The sequence below is a fragment of the Salmo trutta genome, chromosome 1, assembly GCF_901001165.1.
Source record: "Salmo trutta chromosome 1, fSalTru1.1, whole genome shotgun sequence".
In the NCBI taxonomy this organism is placed as follows: domain Eukaryota; kingdom Metazoa; phylum Chordata; class Actinopteri; order Salmoniformes; family Salmonidae; genus Salmo; species Salmo trutta.
In genome coordinates, this window is record NC_042957.1 from 24,211,175 (window position 1) to 24,231,158 (window position 19,984).

At 40.9% G+C, this 19,984-nt stretch overlaps 1 protein-coding gene across 3 annotated transcripts in view; it reads right to left on the reverse strand.

Moving 5' to 3' along the window:
• The window catches only part of LOC115191758 (RAC-alpha serine/threonine-protein kinase), a 68,659-nt gene that overhangs the window by 17,551 nt on the left and 31,124 nt on the right, over positions 1-19,984 (reverse strand). For all 3 annotated transcript variants that reach the window (XM_029749665.1, XM_029749656.1, XM_029749672.1), the window contains exon 2: positions 13,853-14,033. In XM_029749665.1, coding sequence (XP_029605525.1) covers positions 13,853-13,898 — 46 coding nt within the window. In that variant the 5' untranslated portion in view covers positions 13,899-14,033. The remainder of the gene's footprint in view (positions 1-13,852; positions 14,034-19,984) is intronic.

The window sequence follows — 19,984 nt, forward strand, 5'->3', positions numbered from 1 at the left end:
AATATCACTCTGAAAAGAGTATTGCATGAAAATTGCTTGTGAGCAGAATGAATGAGGGTAGACCCGCACACTTCCTGTCTAGACTAAGACAAGTGGGTCAAAACGGCAGTCAGATGTCAGCTGTCTCTGGCCTTTTCCATTCAATCACAAGCACAGGCAACAGTGGTCCAGTAGTCTTCTGGTCAGTGGTCCCATTTGCAAGCATCTATGAGCCTTATGCTAGGTCTTGTTAACACAAGGTGGTACAGTAAGTTCTGTACGTGTACATTTGATAACTCAAACATTTCTCATCCACATGTAAGTGTTGAGAGGAGCCAACACCACAAGTACGTCTCAGCCTTACAACCACTCCTCAAGATTCCTCAACTCACTCCAGTGTGTTCAACCACACTGGGTCTGAGGTTTTTGGTAAGGAAGGTACTGGATGGCCTGGCTGACAACCATGGCCACCCTCCCCCAACTAACTGCCAATCTCTACAGACAGATCCTGGTGTATCCATCTCTGCAACATTCACAAATGGAATGCTTTGATCAGGCAAGAGTGGCACACCATCGCAAGCCACACAGCTGCAGGCTAAACGGTGTGGTCTGCTGCCTACAACATGGGTGTGGCTACTTCGACTAACCACGAGGCTAGTCCCATGTCAGGGACAAACCAGCTGCCAGGATACTAAAACAGAATTTATGTTGAAGGTGGGATTTAAGAATGTCTTTCTAGTGGTGATTTGAGTCACATCCAAACCATCTTGTTCCTCCTTCATCTTGTATGACTCATTTGATTGGAATCGGAGGACTCCTAGCCATGTTGAGAGATTGGCTAAAGGGAAAGGTGGATGCGTTCCAGGGAATCCAGATGTTTTTCCCTCAGAGCAGGCTTTTCCAGTGGGTGACTAACTCCTTGGCTCAGGCCCCTGCTGTGTTTCAACGTGAAAAGAATCACAGGGAGGTCATCCAAGCAGCCATCCGTGGCTTTGATTATCCCTGGAATAGTGGGAAAGTCCACGCTCTGTCTGCGGTGATGGAACCAATCCCATAAGAGAACACCTTTGAATACCATCCAGTAAATCTTGTGTACTTAACTCGCCTCACGCTAAAATACAGCCCTCTATTTAATGGAAGCAAGACACAAGGACACCGCGGTTGAACCAAAAGGACAGATTTCCACCAGTCTAATGTCCATTGCTTGTGTTTCTTGGCCAAAACAGGTCTTTCTTATTGGTGTCCTTTAGTAGTGGTTTCTTTGCAGCAATTCTATCATGGAAGCCTGATTCACGCAGTCTCCTCTAAACAGTTGATGTTGAGGTGTCTAACTTGAACTCTGAAGTATTTATTTGGGCTGCAATATGAGGTGCAGTTAACTCTACTTCAGAGTATAAGTTCATTAGAGGTACCTCTGGGTCTTCCTTTCCTGTTGTGGTCTTCATGAGAGCCGGTTACATCATAGCGCTTTATGGTTTTTGCAACTGCACTTGAAGAAACTTTTAAAGTTGTTGAAATATTCCGGATTTACCAACCTTCATGTCTTAAAGTAAAGTTTTGCTTTGCTTATTTGAGCTGTTCTTGCAATAATATGGACTTGGTCTTTTACCAAATAGTGATATCTTCTGTATTCCAACCCTACCTTGTCACAACACAACTGATTGGTTCAAATACGAGGAGGAAAGAAATTCCACAAATTCACTGAAGGCACACCTGTTAATTGAAACACATTCCAGGTGACTACCTCATGAAGCTGGTTGAGAGAATGCCAAGTGTTACATGATTCCATGTGTTATTTCATCATTGTGATGTCTTCACTATTGTACAATGTAGAAAATAGTACAAATAAAGAAAAACCCTGGAATGAGTAGGTGTCCAAACTTTTGACTGATACTGTATAATTTTTTGAAAATGATATTCAAGAGATGGGAAAAGGTTTTCAGTGTCAACTTAAAACTACTAAAACCAGAAAGTATATAGAAAAGATAACGTAGCTATCCAATTATAAGATCATATTTGAGAACTAACAACCAAAATAAAAAAAGTAGCCAGTCAGGGAGAATAAAATTCCCAATTTTATGGGCCCCCCATTGATTTTGCCATAATATTTGAGTCACTCAGATAGCATAAGAACACTGCACAAGCCATGGCAAAATATGTAGAATTGCAGGAAACTACACTTATCAAAAATATAAAGGTGTTAGTCCCATGTTTCAGGAGATGAAATAAAATATCCCATAAATTTGCCAATATGCACATAAAGCTAATGTCTCGCAAATTTGGTGCACAATTATTATTTTTTACATCCCCGTTGAGCATTTCTACTTTTCCAGGATAATCCAGCCACCTGACAGGTGTGGCATATCAAAAAGCTGATTAAACATGATCATTACACAGGTGCACCTTGTGCTGACAATAAAAGAGCACTATAAAATGTGCCGTTTTGTCACAACAATGCCACAGATGCCTCAAGTTCAGAGAGTGCAATTGGCATGCTGACTGCAGGAATGTCCACCAGATCTGTTGCCAGAGAATTTAATGTTAATTTCTCTACCATAAGCCACCGTTTTAGAGAATTCGGCAGTACGTCCAACCGGCCTCGCACCTGCTGAAAACGTGTATGGCACCGTGTGGGCGAGCAGGTTTGCTGATGTCAACGTTGTGAACAGAGTGTCCCATGGTGGCGGTGGGGTTATGGGCAGGCATAAGCTACAGACAACAAACACAATTGCATTTTATTGATGGCAATTTGAATGCAGACATATACATTGACAAGTTCCTGAGGCTCATTGTTGTGCCATTCATCCACTGCCATCCCTTCATGTTTCAGCATGATAATGCATGGCCCCATGCCGCAAGGATCTGTACACAATTCCTGGAAGCTGAAAATGTACCAGTTCTTCCATGGCCTGCATACTCAGACATGTCACCCATTGAGCATGTTTGGGATGCTCGGGACCGGCACGCACGACAGCATGTTCCAGTTCCCGTTAATATCTAGCAACTTCGCACAGCCATTGAAGAGGAGTGGGACAACATTCCACAATCAACAGCCTGATTAGCTCTATGCGATGGAGGTGCCATGCTGCATGGGGCAAATGGTGGCCACAGCAGATACTGACTGGTTTTCTGATCCACGCCTAGGGCGGTCATGAAATTGTCAGCCGGTGATTGTCAAGTAAATAACTGCTGGTCTCACGGTAATTGACCGTTAATTAGCATAAAACATGTTTAGCATCTCCTGGCTTCACGTGCGGCTATTTGTTGAGCGGTTAACAAAGAAACTGGTCCTATATACTTAATTTATAGTTTTTTATGCAACTTTAGTTGTGATAAACGTTGGGCTATAAATGTTTAGATTTTTTATACATGCATGATGGGACTAATGACGATTTGAAAAAAAGTCACAAGCTGCACACACTTCAGTCTCATTCCCAATTTGATATTCTCGCCAAGCCTCGAATTTCCCGGTGCATCCCCCTCGTGTGGCCGTAATGCCCCTTAACTTCTTAAGGCTAGGGGGCAGTATTCGGAAGTTCGGATGACTGACGTGCCCAAAGTAAACTGTTACTCAGGCCCAGAAGCTAGGATATGCATATAATTGGTAGTATTGGATAGGAAACACAAGTTTCTAAAACTGTTAAAATAATGTCCGAGTATAACAGAACTGATATGGCAGGCGAAAATCGAAGAAGAATCCATCCGGAATTTTTATTTTAGGTCACCACCCATTGAAATGCTTGTCTATGGGGAATTCAAAGGAAATCCTCCCAGATTGCAGTTCCTATGGCTTCCACTAGATGTCAAGTCTTTAGAAAGGGTTTCAGGCTTGTTTTTTGAAAAATGAATTACTAGTTGTAGTTTTTCAAGGTGGCTCTCATTTTGACTGTAGTCTTGTGGCACACGTGGATGAGGACACACACCTCGTTATTTATCTCCGGTATTAAACATACTACATTCAGTCTTACATTTTTATCATTTATTTACATTTTAGGGTACCTGAGGATTGATTAGAAATGTTGTTTGACTTGTTTGGACAAGGTTTATTGGTAACTTTTGGGATTCCTTTGTATACATGTTGAACTAGTGGAACGGGTGGATTACTGAATCAAACGCGCCAACTAAACAGACTTTTTTGGGATATAAAGGACTTTACCGAACAAAACAACCATTTGTTATGTAGCTGGGACCCTTGGGATTGAAAACAGAGGAATATCTTCCAAGTTAAGTGATTTATTTTATCGCTATTTCTGACTTTTGTGACGCCTCTGCTGGTTTGGAAAATGTTAATGCTTTTGTATGCGGGGCACTGTCCTCAGATAAATCGCATGGTATGCTTTCGCCATAAAGCCTTTTTGAAATCTGACAGAGTGGCTGGATTAACAAGACGTTATGCTTTTAAATGATGTATGACACTAATTATTTTCATGAATGTTTAATATTACGATTTTTGTATTTTGAATTTCGCGCTCTGCAATTTCACCGGATGTTGTCGAAGCGCCCCACCTTTCCCAAAAATCCATGCCTTTTGAGGCCAAAGTGGCCGTTGTGTCCTTGAATGGAATATAATAGGCTAATTATAATTCCCGGCTGCCATGCTCCGAAGCACCTCTCACTCACATGGCTCTCTCACATGTAGCCAATGCCCGCTACATGATCGGGTCCTTTAGTCATTTTAGCTAAGTAGTAGGCTACAAGTGAATGAAGACCGACACGTTGCAATGCAACTGCGCACGTCCCCCATTATCGAATCCCGAGGCGCATATTAAAGATGTTAGAACTGTCCACATTTAGCCTACTTTGTGTCAGCCAACAAGTTGAGTAGGCTTAACAAACAGCAAAAGCACTAGCCTATGTCAATCTACTATCCCCCATAGTGCAAAATTTGACCTATTCTACTGGTCAACTTGTCCTTCTGTGCAATAAATAAATAATCCAAACACCTTGGACAGTTGTGGGATGCGATAAATGTGAAAGTCTCAATAAATAAGGTATGCTCTGTTTCATGCCTTAATTGATAATACAATTCACAAGCAATAGGCTAATATTGTCACCCATCAGACTATTCTTAATTTAATGTTGTCTTTACATATACTAATGTGTGAAATGAGTTGAGATTTAGAATGGACCATTATGCATCCTTCTCAGAACAGGGGCATGGGCAAAAAAAATGCATGTAAACTACGCACTTAAATAGAAAAATGGAGGACGCTTTTTCCCATGGTTAATTTTTCCACGCCAACCAGGTAGGCTATGTTCCTGTGTTAAAGCGACACAATATTAGGAAAGTTGATGAATAAAATGTAACAGGCCTAGCCTATAGAAAGCTGATGGCCATCAAATGTTCTCACGCAATTGCATAGCCTATAGAAATGTTCCGCAACATGAGCACTCGTGAAATGTTTGATTTGCATTTGCATTGATGTCAGTGATTAGAGGAACAATGAAGTGCTGAATACCAGGCAGTTAGCACGTTTACGCTACAAATGACCATCAGCAGCATCAGAGCTTGGAGAAGCCCAATTACCGTGATAAAACAGCCACGTGGAATTTGACTGCCTTCATGACCCGTGACTGCCAGTGTGGCAGTAACAGTCACCGTAACAGCCCTATCCATGCCCCTGCCTTTTAAAAAAGTTACAGTATCTGTGACCAACATATGTAGATCTGTATTCATGTCAAATCCATAGATTAGTTCTCAATTTATTTATTTCAATTGACTGATTTCCTTATGAACTGTAACTAAGTAAAATCTTGAGTTTATATTTTTGTACAGTAAAGCTTTAAAAAAAAAACTGTACAACTTCCTCTCCACCTCATGCCAAAATGTGTAGAATTAAGGCTGTCCCCTGCAAAAAAAAAAAAATCTTGGTCGAATAGTCTTTTCTTTGGACCAATCGATTGGTCAATTTTTTTTAATTTCTCCATATATAGACACATCCTGTGTTTTTAATCAACTAAACTTAGCAACAAAAAAAAGCGTCCTCACTGTCAACTGCGTTTATTTTCAGCAAAATGTACGAACATAAAATTTAAACAGACAAACTGAACAAGTTCCACAGACATGTGACTGATAGAAATTGAATAATGTGTCCCTGAACAGGGGGGGGGGGGGGGGGGTCAAACTCAAGTCAGTATCTGGTGTGGCCACCAGCTGCATTAAGTACTGCAGTGCATCTCCTCCTCATGGACTGCACCAGATTTGCCAGTTCTTGCTGTGAGATGTTACCTCACTCTTCCACCAAGGCACCTGCAAGTTTCCGGACATTTCTGGGGGGAATGGCCCTAGCCCTCACCCTCCGATCCAATAGGTCCCAGACTTGCTCAATGGGATTGCGATCCGGACTTTTCGCTGGCCACGGCAGAACACTGACATTCCTGTCTTGCAGGAAATCACGTACAGAACGAGCAGTATGGCTGGTGGCATTGTCATGCTGGAGGGTCATGTCAGGATGAGCCTGCAGGAAGGGTACCACATGAGGGAAGAGGATGTCTTCCCTGTAACGCACAGCGTGGAGATTGCCTGCAATGACAATAAGCTCAGTCCGATGATGCTGTGACACACCGTCCCAGACCATGACGGACCCTCCACCTCCAAATCGATCCCGCCCCAGAGTACAGGCCTCGGTGTAACGCCCAGTCCTTTAATGATAAACACGAATCAGACCATCACCCCCCGGTGAGACAAAACTGTGACTAGTCAGTGAAGAGCACTTTTTGCCAGTCCTGCCTGGTCCAGCGACAGTGGGTTTGTGCCCATAGGTGACGTTGTTGCCGGTGATGTCTGGTGAGGACCTGCCTTACAACAGGCCTACAAGCCCTCAGTCCAGCCTCTCGTGGACAGTTGGAGCACTGATGGAGGGATTGTGCATTCCTGGTGTAACCCGGGCAGTTGTTATTGCCATCCTGTACCTGTCCCGCAGGTGTGATGTTCAGATCCTGTGCAGGTGTTGTTACACGTGGTCTGCCACTGCGAGGACAATCAGCTGTCCGTCCTGTCACCCTGTAGCGCTGTCTTAGGCGTCTCACAGTACGGATGTTGCAATTTATTGCCCTGGCCACATCTGCAGTCGTCATGCCTTCTTGCAGCATGCCTAAGGCATGTTCTCGCAGATGACCCTGGGCATCTTTTTGGTGTTTTTCAGAGTCAGTAGAAAGGCCTCTTTAGTGTCCTAAGTTATCATAACTGTGACCTTAATTGCCTACCGTCTAAGCTGTTAGTGTCTTAACGACAGTTCCACAGGTGCATGTTTATTAATTGTTTATGGTTCATTGAACAAGCATGGGAAACAGTGTTTAAACCCTTTGCAATGAAGATCTGTAAAGTTATTTGGATTTTTACAAATTAACTTTGAAAGTCAGGGTCCTGAAAAAGGGACTTATCTTTTTTTGCTCAGTTTATATGCACTGAGCTTGTCTGATCCTTTAAGCAAACTGTTTTGATTAAATAATTAAGACAAATGACTAGAGGGAGTTTGACCGCAATTGATTTGATTGCGCTGGGCCTGGCTTAGACTTGCTGCGCTGTGTAAAAAAATAAATAAACAGCGAGTGACTGACTAGCACCTGTCGTCTCCCTCTCCTGCCTGCTGCAACGACCACTACAGAACATCAACACTGCAAAATAATTACAACCAAGTCTGACTGAAAAGTTCTTACCAAAATCCCTCATTTGTTCAGAAATAAAATTACCTATTTCCTCAAGCCTTGCTCTCTCTGCATGTGACCAATAGCGCCTGATCTATAACATATCATAATCACATCGATAAATTGGTCATAAACTCTGACCAGCGTAACGACAGCAAAATGGATTTAGAGGACGTGACAAACTTCAAAACGGGGCAATATTTACTGTTTGCTCAGGAGGTAAAGGGGAAGTCAGATGTGTGGAGTGAATGACTAGTTGTGGAAAATACTGGTGATCAAGAAAAAGGGGCAAGCGCTGCGTGCATATTATGTGTGCCAAACAGGTGCTGTTAGATTACAATATACGTTTTCTGACCATTTGGAACAAAGTACGTTTTCTTGTTGCAAAGCCTTTATTACAGCAAAGACTAAACAGTCGCATTCATTCGTTAAGCAAATTAGAGAAATGGAACGATTTAGGCCTATTTATTGTTTACACTAATTATTCAACCATCCCTTTTACATAACTAAAATGCTTTATTGCATTTCAAATCATAAATTACTAATTTGCTGTGTGATGACATTAACGAATAAATGATTGATTGATACAGTAGCCTATTTAAGAATTGAAATATAGGCCGAAGTTAGTTACGGTATTAAGACTAAACAGGATGCGCTCTTAACCTGTTGTGGTATAGGGGGCAGTATTTTCACAGCCGGATAAAAAAAACGTACCTGATTTAATCTTGTTACTACTCCTGCCCAGAAACTAGAATATGCATATAATTAGTAGATTTGGATAGAAAACACTAAAGTTTCTAAAACTGTTTAAATGGTGTCTGTGAGTATAACAGAACTCATATGGCAGGCCAAAACCTGAGAAGATTCCATGCAGGAAGTGCCCTGTCTGACAATTTGTTGTCCTTCTGTTGCATCTCTATCGACATTACAGCATCTATGCTGTAACGTAACACTTTCTAAGGCTTCCATTGGCTCTCTAAAGCCGCCAGAAAGTGGTCAGCCTGGGGACAGTGAGACTGGAGATGCGCGTTCACGAGACTTCTCCATTTTTTTCTTTCAGTCTTTGAATGAATACAACGTTGCCCGGTTGGAATATTATCTCTATTTTACGAGAAAACTAGCATAAAAATTGATTTTAAACAGCGTTTGACATGCTTCTAAGTACGGTAATGGAATATTTTGACATTTTTTGTCACGAAATGCGCTCGCACGTTACCCTTCGGATAGTGACCTGAACGCACGAACAAAACGGCGGTATTTGGATATAACTATGGATTATTTGGAACCAAAACATTTGTTGTTGAAGTAGAAGTCCTGGGAGTGCATTCTGACTAAGAACAGCAAAGGTAATACAATTTTTCTAATAGTAATTCTGAGTTTAGGTTGTCCCAAACTTGGTGGGTGTCAAATTAGCTAGCCGTGATGGCCGAGCTATGTACTCAGAATATTGCAAAATGTGCTTTCGCCGAAAAGCTATTTTAAAATCGGACATAGCGATTGCATAAAGGAGTTCTGTATCTATAATTCTTAAAATAATTATGTATTTTGTCAACATTTATCGTGAGTAATTTAGTAAATTCACGGGAGGTTTTCAGTGGGTATGCTAGTTCTGAACATCACATGCTAATGTAAAAAGCTGGTTTTTGATATAAATATGAACTTGATTGAACAAAACATGCATGTATTGTATAACATAATGTCCTAGGAGTGTCATCTGATGAAGATCAAAGGTTAGTGCTGCATTTAGCGGTGTTTTGGGTATTTGTGATGCATGCTAGTTGCTTGGAAATGGCTGTGTGTTTTTTTGTGTCTATGTACTCTCCTAGCATAATCTAATGTTTTGCTTTCGCTGTAAAGCCTTTTGGAAAATCGGACAATGTGGTTCGATTCAGGAGTAGTGCATCTATAAAATGGTGTAAAATAGTCCTTTTACTTTGAATTATGACATTTTGTGGTTTGAAATTTGGCGCTCTGATTTGTCACTGGCTGTTGAATAGTGTGGTTCATCCCACCTCCCCTAGAGAGGTTAAGCATACAGCTCAATGGTGGTTATACAAGGCTGCTATACTAAGCCTACTAATGACATTACTTATTATAATAATAATAATAACGAGATCAAGGAAAAAGTGGCATTATTATTATTTTATATATATATATATATATATATATATATATATATATATATATATATATATATATATATATATATATATATGTATAATTTGACCGTTTGGAACAGTGTAGACATTAAATAAGTTATAAATAATACCAGAGGCTGGTCTAATGAGAAAAAAAAGTGTGAAGCCTTTATTTCAGCATATCAAAGATTAAAAACAGCAGAATGTGTGTACTTGTTTTGGTTACATGAGGCCTGGTGCTCATGGAATCAATAGGCTGTTCTGTTGAACAAATACTCGAACAGGCAACAGGATGTGTCATTTCTGTAGATATGATTTATAAAGCCAAGCACATTTAAACAGTTAAGCTATTGATTAAAGACCAAATTAAGTTGGGGTTTCCCCTCTCTCTCCCTCCTCACTTTTACTCAACAATTAAGGCAAGGGCTGTTCTCTCATCTCCGCTGCTGCCTCCGCCCCATTGTTCTCAACACCAATATGCTGGTTAACTTCGCTATTATGCACATGGCAACATGGTCTATGAAAAGGCACCAATTCAACAGCGCACTGATGTGTTTCAGAACCGCAGACAGCAACCACTATCCAACGAGGAAGAAAACCCATTTGTAAAATACATTTTTTTGTGATGCAACATTGTTCTTAATATAACCACATACAATTTCAGTAGCAAATGTCTGACTGATGGACTGTGCCATCCCCATGGATCAGTCCACTCAGACATGCGTCTTGTACGCCATGATTATTTTTATTGCTACTGCTCGACTAAAGAAATCTCGGTCGACCAACAGCCTATCTACCAAACAATCCACCAGTCGACTAAAATGGGTCAGGCTTAGTAGAATTTCAAGTAATTCACTTTAAAACAGCTACATTTAGTCTCTGCGGCCAAGGGGGCCACTAAACTTTCGGTTGGAGGCTGTGCTATTGGACACACCCATTACCACTCCCCCTACGCTTCCTTTGCCACCACTGTTGAAAAAAATCCTAGGGGAAACACTGCTGCTAAACTAAATTTGTTATAGGATGTTTGAGTGACAGGTGGGCAAAATCCACCCTGAGCAGAAAGTGCCCGACAGAACCACTCTGCAGCCTTCATAGTTTCCTGTGGGTGATGTCACCATGGTCACGTCAAGAGAAAACATCTCCAAATCCCTTGTGGACAAAACAGGCTCCCCGCCACATTAAGCGGCGTGAATCCAGCGCTGGCTGCCTTCCTTTTGATCAGGGCCCAGAGCCATTCTGGGTGGGGTCTGTCTGCATAGCTGAACTGAGATGACCCCCAAACTCCTAGCCACGGTGCTACACTGTCTGACTGGCCAAGGCTGGAGGGAGGGAGGGGGTAGGACTCTCCAGTAAAAACCCAATGGCCTTGCAAACTCCGACCGTCCAATTTCCACAGTTTGTGTAGTAGGTGTCTTGCTGCTGCCATCCTCAGCCACACCCTAAACCCTGCTCCATTGCATCTCCTGGCTTTTCTAGAAAGTTGGCCTCTGGTTGAGTTGGGTGTTGTACACAACCCAATAACACCATTTGCTAGAAAATACCATATTGGAGAGTCCGTAAAATATATTATATCCAGTATAGGCTATCATATAAGATTTCATGTGTGAAAATCATCGTTTTTCATTGTTGCAATCTGGTCGTCCCCGTGGCTAAAGCTGTGTTGAGGCGTAACGGCGTACGCTAGGGCTGGGTGGTATACCGTATTTTTATTGATGCAGGGACCGGTTTGGGTTTTTACTTTACTTTCTATACCGGTATTTGAATGTTTGGTTTGTTGAATGTGATACGCCATGTGTAATGTCAAAAAAAAATGTCGCTACTTGAGTCATCTCTCTCCGTGCCACGTTCCACACAGACCTAGCCACGCCCCCTGTCACTCAAGGAGCGCATTTGATGTTCCTCAACCACGAGACACTTACGTTCAGTCTGCATGGTTAATGCAGCACATGCAACAATGTTGACGACGATGCCGTTTTCACTTTGCTTCTTAATATAAATCCACTAGCGTTCTATAATGACACTATTAGTTCGTGTTTCTTACATCAGCAAACAGCTAGTATGTCTTTTCTTAGCAAGTTGCCCTAAATCTTGTGAGATACTAATTGTTAGCCGCTAATGCTAATAGCTAGCTAGCTAATAAATGTACTGAGTAAGCGCAAACGTAGCTAGCTAATACAGCCTGATAATACCAGTGATGGTGTAGACATAAATCAGCATCTTCTAAATCAAAGAGGAATATGCAAAGCAAGAATGTTAGATACATGAAGTAGCTACGAGAAAACAACATGCAATGTAGCCAAAGCTTAAAGGGTCCCATAGGAAACACTAGTTCCTACCCTGTCACAATAACTCCTCCCTGGCATTTTAATTCGTTGTCATTTCAAACACTGTATTCAATGTGCCCACTATTATATTCTTACAGAATTAGACTAGTCATTCTATTTCCATGATTCCAACAGTTTTGCTCTAATTAGAAAGTCAAATCGCAATTGCAACATTTGGTTAAAAATAAGTCCTAGATGATTTGCCCATATCATGCAGCCCTACATGGCAGTATGGAAATTCTCAATTGAGCAGTGGTGTAAAGTACTTAAGTAAAAAATACTTTGAAGTACTACTTAAGTTGTTTTTTTGGTATCTGTACTTTACTTTTGACTACTTTTACTTCACTACATTCCTAAAGAAAATACTGTACTTTTTACTCCATGCATTTTCCCTGACACCCAAAAGTACTCGTTACATTTTGAATGCTTAGCAGGACAGTAAAACGATCAAATTCACACACTTTTCAAGAGAACATCCCTGGTCATCTACTGCCTCTGATCTGGAGGACTCACTAAACACAAATGCTTTGTTTATAAATTATTGGTGTGCCCCTGGCTATCTGTAAATAAAAAAATGGTTTGCTTAAGGAATTTGAAATTATTTACACTTACCTTTGATACTTAATTACATTTTATCAATTACATTTACTTTCGATACTTAAGTATATTTAAAACCAAATACTTTTACTCAAGTAGTATTTTACTGGGTGACTAACTTTTACTTGAGTAATTTTCTATTAATGTATCTTTACTTTTACTCAAGACAGTTGGGTACTTTTTCCACCACCGCAAATGAGTGCAGGAAATGCAGAAATTATGAAAGTGCTGAAATTTGTTTTGGTTGAATTGAACAGTATAAAACAATCAAAATGGAGAAAGACTCATTGAAATCACTTAGAATGGATGTGTTGCCACTCGGATCATTCACTACTCATAAAGCAAATGTAGAACTTTTATTATTATTATAAAAAAAAAAAATTGCATCCAACCATCCAATTTCTTTTAAATACCGTGATAATATTTTGGCCATATCGCCCAGCCCTAGCATACGCTGGCAACAGTTAATACAGTGGGGGGGGGTGTCTATTTCTTTGTTTATAGAACACGGAAAGGGTCAAAGGTGAAGCAGGTGCGAGTGGAAAACACGCCAATTCCAGACGGGACCGGAAAATATGCACATGGAATGGCCTGGGTCACAGCAGAGACCCAGAGTTCAATCTGCACACAGACTAATCCAAAACAAGAGAAAGGTTGAAAAACACAGCTTTAAAGTTAAATGGATGTGTGTTCCCCCCCAGAAATTGGCAAATGTTCTACACAAAACATTTATCATCAGCTTTTACAAATGCCCTGATATAACCTCTACTAGTGTGCACACTAACAGGTTTTGTTATGAGGATGTATTCACAGGCCTTAGGTGTCAGGAACCATATTTTTATGGACCATAAACATTCATAGGGGCCATAAACATTCTTATAGACCGTAAACACTGCATCACTTGCATTGTAGACCTGGTTATCGGTGAATGGAGCTGAAACAGGAAGCAATCTCAGAAACGTGTGATACAGGGACGACTATCTGCCCTTTTATCTCAAGAGAAAACAGGTTGGCTAATTGAAAAGCATGCAAACATAACCAGAAAAAGCAACTACAAAATCTACACTTATTTCATAGCAGGACAGAGGCAACATCAATGGAAGATTGTGTGATTTCCAAAGCCTTAGGTAAGAGGGTGGTGGAGATTGAGGGTACAGGTATTACCTCGTTTGTGAAGCCATCCCTCCTTCACAATGACTACTTCACCCATGGTGGCCCGTGGAGGAATGGGGGGAGGGGTTCTGTCCGATGAGGTGGTCCCACAGAAGGAGGCGTCACTCTGGTCCCCTTCACTCAAATCAGGAGCAGTATAGTGCTGGGGAAGGTTTCAGCCAGCACTGTTTACCTATTGGGAGGTTAAAAGAAACGGACAAGGAAGAAAATGCATCCTCGTTCAAATCGAGCAAATAATATTTGCAGCACTTAAGAATGTATCAAGGTAGAGTGAGAGCAACATTTAGAGAAAGAAACTACAACAAAATGGCAATCAGTGCTTATTCCACAAAAACACCAAGTTACTATACAAAGCAATTACAAAATCACCAATAACAAAATGTTAATACAATGTTAGAGTAATTACAGTTTTACTACACATGAAAAACGGCAAATGAAATGTTACACGTTCCTATTTCTGTCTGAACGTCTTGTAGCATCCTCCTGAACAAGCCTCTGGTATTTGTTAGTACAAGACCCCTACTGTAACTGAAAGCACAGGGACACAGAACTATGCAGGCCTTTAGCAGCTGTCAAATCATTCTACTTTGTTATGGCTACCCCCACTTATCCCTCCATATATCTCAACAGTGGAAATATTGCTCCATTATCATCCCCTGGATATATATTTTTTGCAATTCCACATGTATCACGTAATGGAATTATAATCAAGATGGTTCCCAGGTTAGTGCAAAAAAAAGTGCAAAATAATTAGTGCAAAAAAGTTAGCATTTAAAAAAATATCAGTTAGCAAGCATTGTGGGGCTCTATTTGTGCTAATCCTTTGTTTCTGGAAATCCTGCCCCTGACTGCAACCCAATGATATTAAAATAAAATTGCACAACTGTTTATCAGGATGAAATGAAGGCATGAAAAGAGCTTATGAATGCACTGACAGAAGATATGCATTCTAGAGGGGGTAATGCTGGTTCACATTCTGATACTGTATTGTCTTCAACAACAGACAGCAGGTGCTGTCTAGCACAGACATATGCATTCTAGTGATGTAACTATCAATACAGTTACATAAATCGGGATATTATATTGTCAAAATCGGAATATTATTTGAGCTAGTAGGCTGTACCACTGCAACAAAACTCCAGTATTTTCCATGAATAGCTTGTTTTCCCCATCACTTTATACTACAATATGTACACTACCATTCAAAAATTTGGGGTCACTCATACAGTTCCTCGTTTTTGAAAAAAATTCAATGATGCTGGAGGAGAGCTTGACACCATCTGTCAAGCATGGTGGCGGCAATGTGATGGTCTGGGGGTGCTTTGGTGGTGGTAAAGTGGGAGATTTGTACAGGGTAAAAGGGATCTTGAAGGAGGAAGGCTATCACTCCATTTTGCAACGCCATACCCAGCGCTTAATAGGAGCCAATTTCCTTCTACAACAGGACAATGACCCAAAGCACAGCTCCAAACTATGCAATAACTATTTAGGGAAGAAGTAGTCATCTGGTATTCTGTCTATAATGGAGTGGAGAGCACAGTCACCGGATCTCAACCCTATTGAGCTGTTGTGGGAGCAGCTTGACCGTATGGTACGTAAGAAGTGCTCTTCAATCCAATCCAACTTGTGGGAGGTACTTCAGGAAGCATGGGGTGAAATCTCTTGAGATGACCTCAACAAATTGACAACTAGAATGCCAAAAGTCTGCAAGGCTGTAATGGCTGCAGATGGAGGATTCTTTGATGAAAGCAAAGTTAAAAGGACAATTATTATTTATAACCTTGTCAATGTCTTGACTATATTTCCTATTTATTTTGCAACTCATTTCATGTATGTCTTCATGGAAAATTTCAAAGTGACCCCAAACTTTTGAACGGTAGTGTAACTTTTTGGACGACCCCAACCAAATTCACAATGAAATGTGAGTTATAGAGATGTCATTATCATTGAAAGCAAGTCTAAGAAGAGGTAGATCTGTTCTGTGTGTGCCATTTCCATGTTTCCCTTGCTTAAGTTTTGCATCTTTTACTTTCAGTTTTGTACACCAGCTTCAAAGTGAAAATACAAACATATTTCACAGTGGTTTAGATGGTACGATGATTCTCTACACTATACATGCTTGTTCTGTCAAACTGAAATTTGGCAAACTAGTTGAATTTTACCAACCAGGAAATGGCGGAGCGATTCCTACATAGTGCATCTTTAAATAGACAATTTGTTTTCTGCACTTATATTTCCGTGACTGATCAAAACAAAAACATTCTCTCATGGCTCTCTCATCCATCTGCAGCAGACACATGGTGAGGAATATGTTTGGAACATCAAACCGCAATATATAATGACAAATGCAATACATATCGTATTGACACCTAAGTATGGTAATATCATATTGTGAGGTCCCTGGCAATTCCCAGCCCTAATACATTCCAGATGTATATTTTCTGCACGTCTTTGCAAATAACAAATAACATGTTGATGTGGTTCCTGAGACAGAGATGTCATCCAATGACTTCAAGTTCCCTCCCCACTGCACTACATTGCACACTCCATCTAGCAGCTACTAACAGTCTTTACTTCGCACCATCATTTTTTTGATCTACCTATCAAGTATCATTTCGCCTGGAGTAAAAAGAACAGGTTCCAACAGTGAACTGCTCAGAAGGCCAAAACAAAGACCGGACATTTTTAAACATGCATGCTCCTTTCTGTCGACCATAGCCCATCAGATTATTTGTTTGAGTAAATAACGAGCTGCCAGATACTGGTAACTGCCAAAATAAATTAAAAACATTGAGTAAACGAGGGATGCAAAATACTCCACATGGACAAAAGTATGTAGACATCTGCTCGTCGAACATCTCATTTCAAAGTCATGGACATTAATATGGAGTTAGTCCCCACTTTCCTGCTGTAACAGCCTCCACTCTACTGTGAAGGCTTTCCACTAGATGTAGGAACATTGCTGTGGGGACTTGCTTCCATTCAGCCACAAGAGAATTTGTGAGATCGGACACGGATGTTGGGCGATTAGGCCTGGCTCGCAATCAGCGTTCCAATTCATCCCAAAGGTGTTCGATGGGGTTGAGGTCCAGGCTGTGCAGGCCAGTCAAGTTCTTCCACACCGATCTCTACAAAGCATTTCTGTATGGACCTCGCTTTGTGCACCGGGGCATTGTCATGCTGAAACAGGAAAGGGCCTTCCCAAAACTGTGGCTGAAATAGCAAAATCCACTAATTTGAAGAGGCGTGTGTGTGTACACAAAAGTTTTTGTTTTGTTTTTATTGAGGAACAGAGAAAGTACATAAAGGATCTGGCTGTTACAGCGCACATCATTTTTTGTAGCCATTTCCTAGTGATAGCCTTTTTACTGGCTGCCAGTAGGACCTTCAACAGGTACTTTTCTCTATTGTGTAAGTTATCAGGTTTTTCACCCAAGTACAAAGAAATGAATGTTTGTTCTATGTCAAATCCCATTATTTTTCCAATGTTAGATCTTATTTCTCCCCAGTAAGTTTTGATTGCAGAGCAGGACCAAAAGATATGAGTGATCCACCCTTGATAGCCCACATTCTCTCCAACAAGGGTGTAGGGAGCCAGTCTGTTTTGATTTCAGTTTAGGTGTTATGAAGAAACGCATAACATTCTTCCAACAGAATTCTCTCCATGGCCTTGAGTTGGTGGAGTTTTGTTGAGTCCCTAATATGTTCAACCATGTTTCATCAGTTATTTCAATGTCAAGTTCCTCCTCCCATTTCTTTTTTAATATAATTTGTAGAATACTTCTATGAGGCATGAATACCCAAGTAAAGATTTGAAAAAAAAATAAGTGTTACCCCAAGTTGTATGCGTTAGTCAATACTTGGATTAATTTGAGGTGCTCGAGGTAGGGTTGCACATTTTGGGGAATATTCAGTGGTGGAAACTTTGTGGGAATTATCAGAAATATGCAAATTAATATTAATACAATTTAAACGTCATGTTTTTTTGCATTGATATATTTACTATAGCATATGGAGACAGAAACCTTTCACCTTATCATAAGTAGACAATTGCAAATTATTAAAGCCTTCAAATAGAAATAAAACAATTTAGTTACAAATTGAACTTTAATTTAATGAGTTGACTCTTCAAATGATTTCACTGAACAAAAGGGAATATTGAATAATCCCCAATGATCCATCGCGTCACCCAAAAACATCTTAATCATACATCTGTAAAATGATAGTCTTGAAACTAAAGCTTTAGTTGTCTTCCTCTCAGGCTTCCATGTCTTCTCCCTGGACCTCAATTGAACATCAGACTGAGGACGCATCTTCACTATCACTTTCCAACCTTGTTGAGGATGGCTCGTTTTCAGGCTCAAAAACACAAATTTGCCCAGATGGCCACCAATTTTTCAACCCTTGTATTGGTCAGCCTGTTGCATGCTTTGGTGTGTGTTCCCAAACAAGGACCAGTTGTGCTCTGAGGCAGCTGATGTTGGTGGGATTTGTAGGATGGAGGCAACTGGGGAAAGAACCTCAAATCCACAAAGTCACTTCCACCAGGTGGCTGATGAGATATGCTGGCTCGACTGTTGTATTGCATCTCCATCCCAAAGCCCTTGCTTGGGAGTGTACTTTGCCAGACAGCCAAGAAACTTGCCCTCATCCAGGCCAAGGTGGCGAGACACGGTAGTGATGACACCATAGGCCTTGTTGATCGCTGCACTAGACAGGATGCTCTTGCCAGCATACTTGGGGTCCAACATGTACACTGCGGGGTGAATGGGCTTCAGGCAGAAGTCTTCATGCTTTTTGATGCATTTAAGAACTGCAGTTTCCTCTGCTTGGAGCAACCATGAAATGGGCAGGGCAGTACGGATTTCTCTTACATCTGCAAGCAGAGTGAACATCAGACAGGATGGCATTGTCTCCTTCAATCCATGCAAAGGCTACTGCTATTGGTTTCAGGAGTTTCAGGCTGCTTACCACTCTCTCCCAAAATACATCATCCAGGAGGATCCTCTTGATGGGGCTGTCCATGTCGGCAGACTGATATGGACATTTCTTGGAGAAACTCCTTCCCCTCCAGGAGATTGACAACACCACCCTAACGGGTGTTGCTGGGCAGCTTCATTGTGGTGCTCTTATACTTCTTACATTACTTGGTGAGGTAGATTGCTGCTATAACTTGATGACCCTTCACATACCTAACCATTTCCTTGGCTCTCTTGTAGAGTGTATCCATTGTTTTCAGTGCCATGATGTCCTTGAGGAGCAGATTCAATGCATGAGCAGCACAGCCAATGGGTGTGATCTGACGGTAGGGCTCCTCCACTTTAGACCAAGCAGCCTTCATGTTCGCAGCATTGTCTGTCACCAGTGCAAATACCTTCTGTGGTCCAAGGTCATTGATGACTGCCTTCAACTCATCTGCAATGTAGAAACCGGTGTGTCTGTTGTCCCTTATGTCTGTGCTCTTGTAGAATACTGGTTGAGGGGTGGAGATTTAGTTAATTACAAATGAGTAGATAAAGCATGTCTGGTTGGAGGGGTGTATGTATGCTGGGCGAAGAACATTCAGAAATCTCTTCCAATACACGTCGCCTGTGAGCAAAGGTGAACTAGTTGCATACACAGCTTGAGCAAGACATTCATTAGTATTTCTGACTACGTTCCTCCATTGAGTCAAAAAAACTTCTGATTCCAGGAGGACCATGAGCTGTTGCTATCAATAAGGTGTCTGATTCATCATTTTCACCTCGAATTGAAGTAGGGGGTCTTTTGTCAGAGGTTGATTGTTGTGAGTGCTGAGGTAACTTAACGCACTTGGACAGATGATTCTGCATCTTTGTTGCATTCTTCACATATGATTTGTCACAGTATTTGCAAATGTACACAGCTTTTCCTTCTACATTAGCTGCAGTGAAATGTCTCCATACATCAGATAGTGCCTGTGGCATTTTCCTGTAAAGATTATGAAAAAAAAAAAAAAAAGTTAAAACCCCAAAATACAATTCCATGTAGAGATGCATAGTTAAGCAGTTAGATTAAACTCCTTTGTAAGATAAATGTTTTAAAATGAAGTATGTATGGAAACAGGTGAATTAACTCTCAAACCCACATGGTAGTAAAAACTAA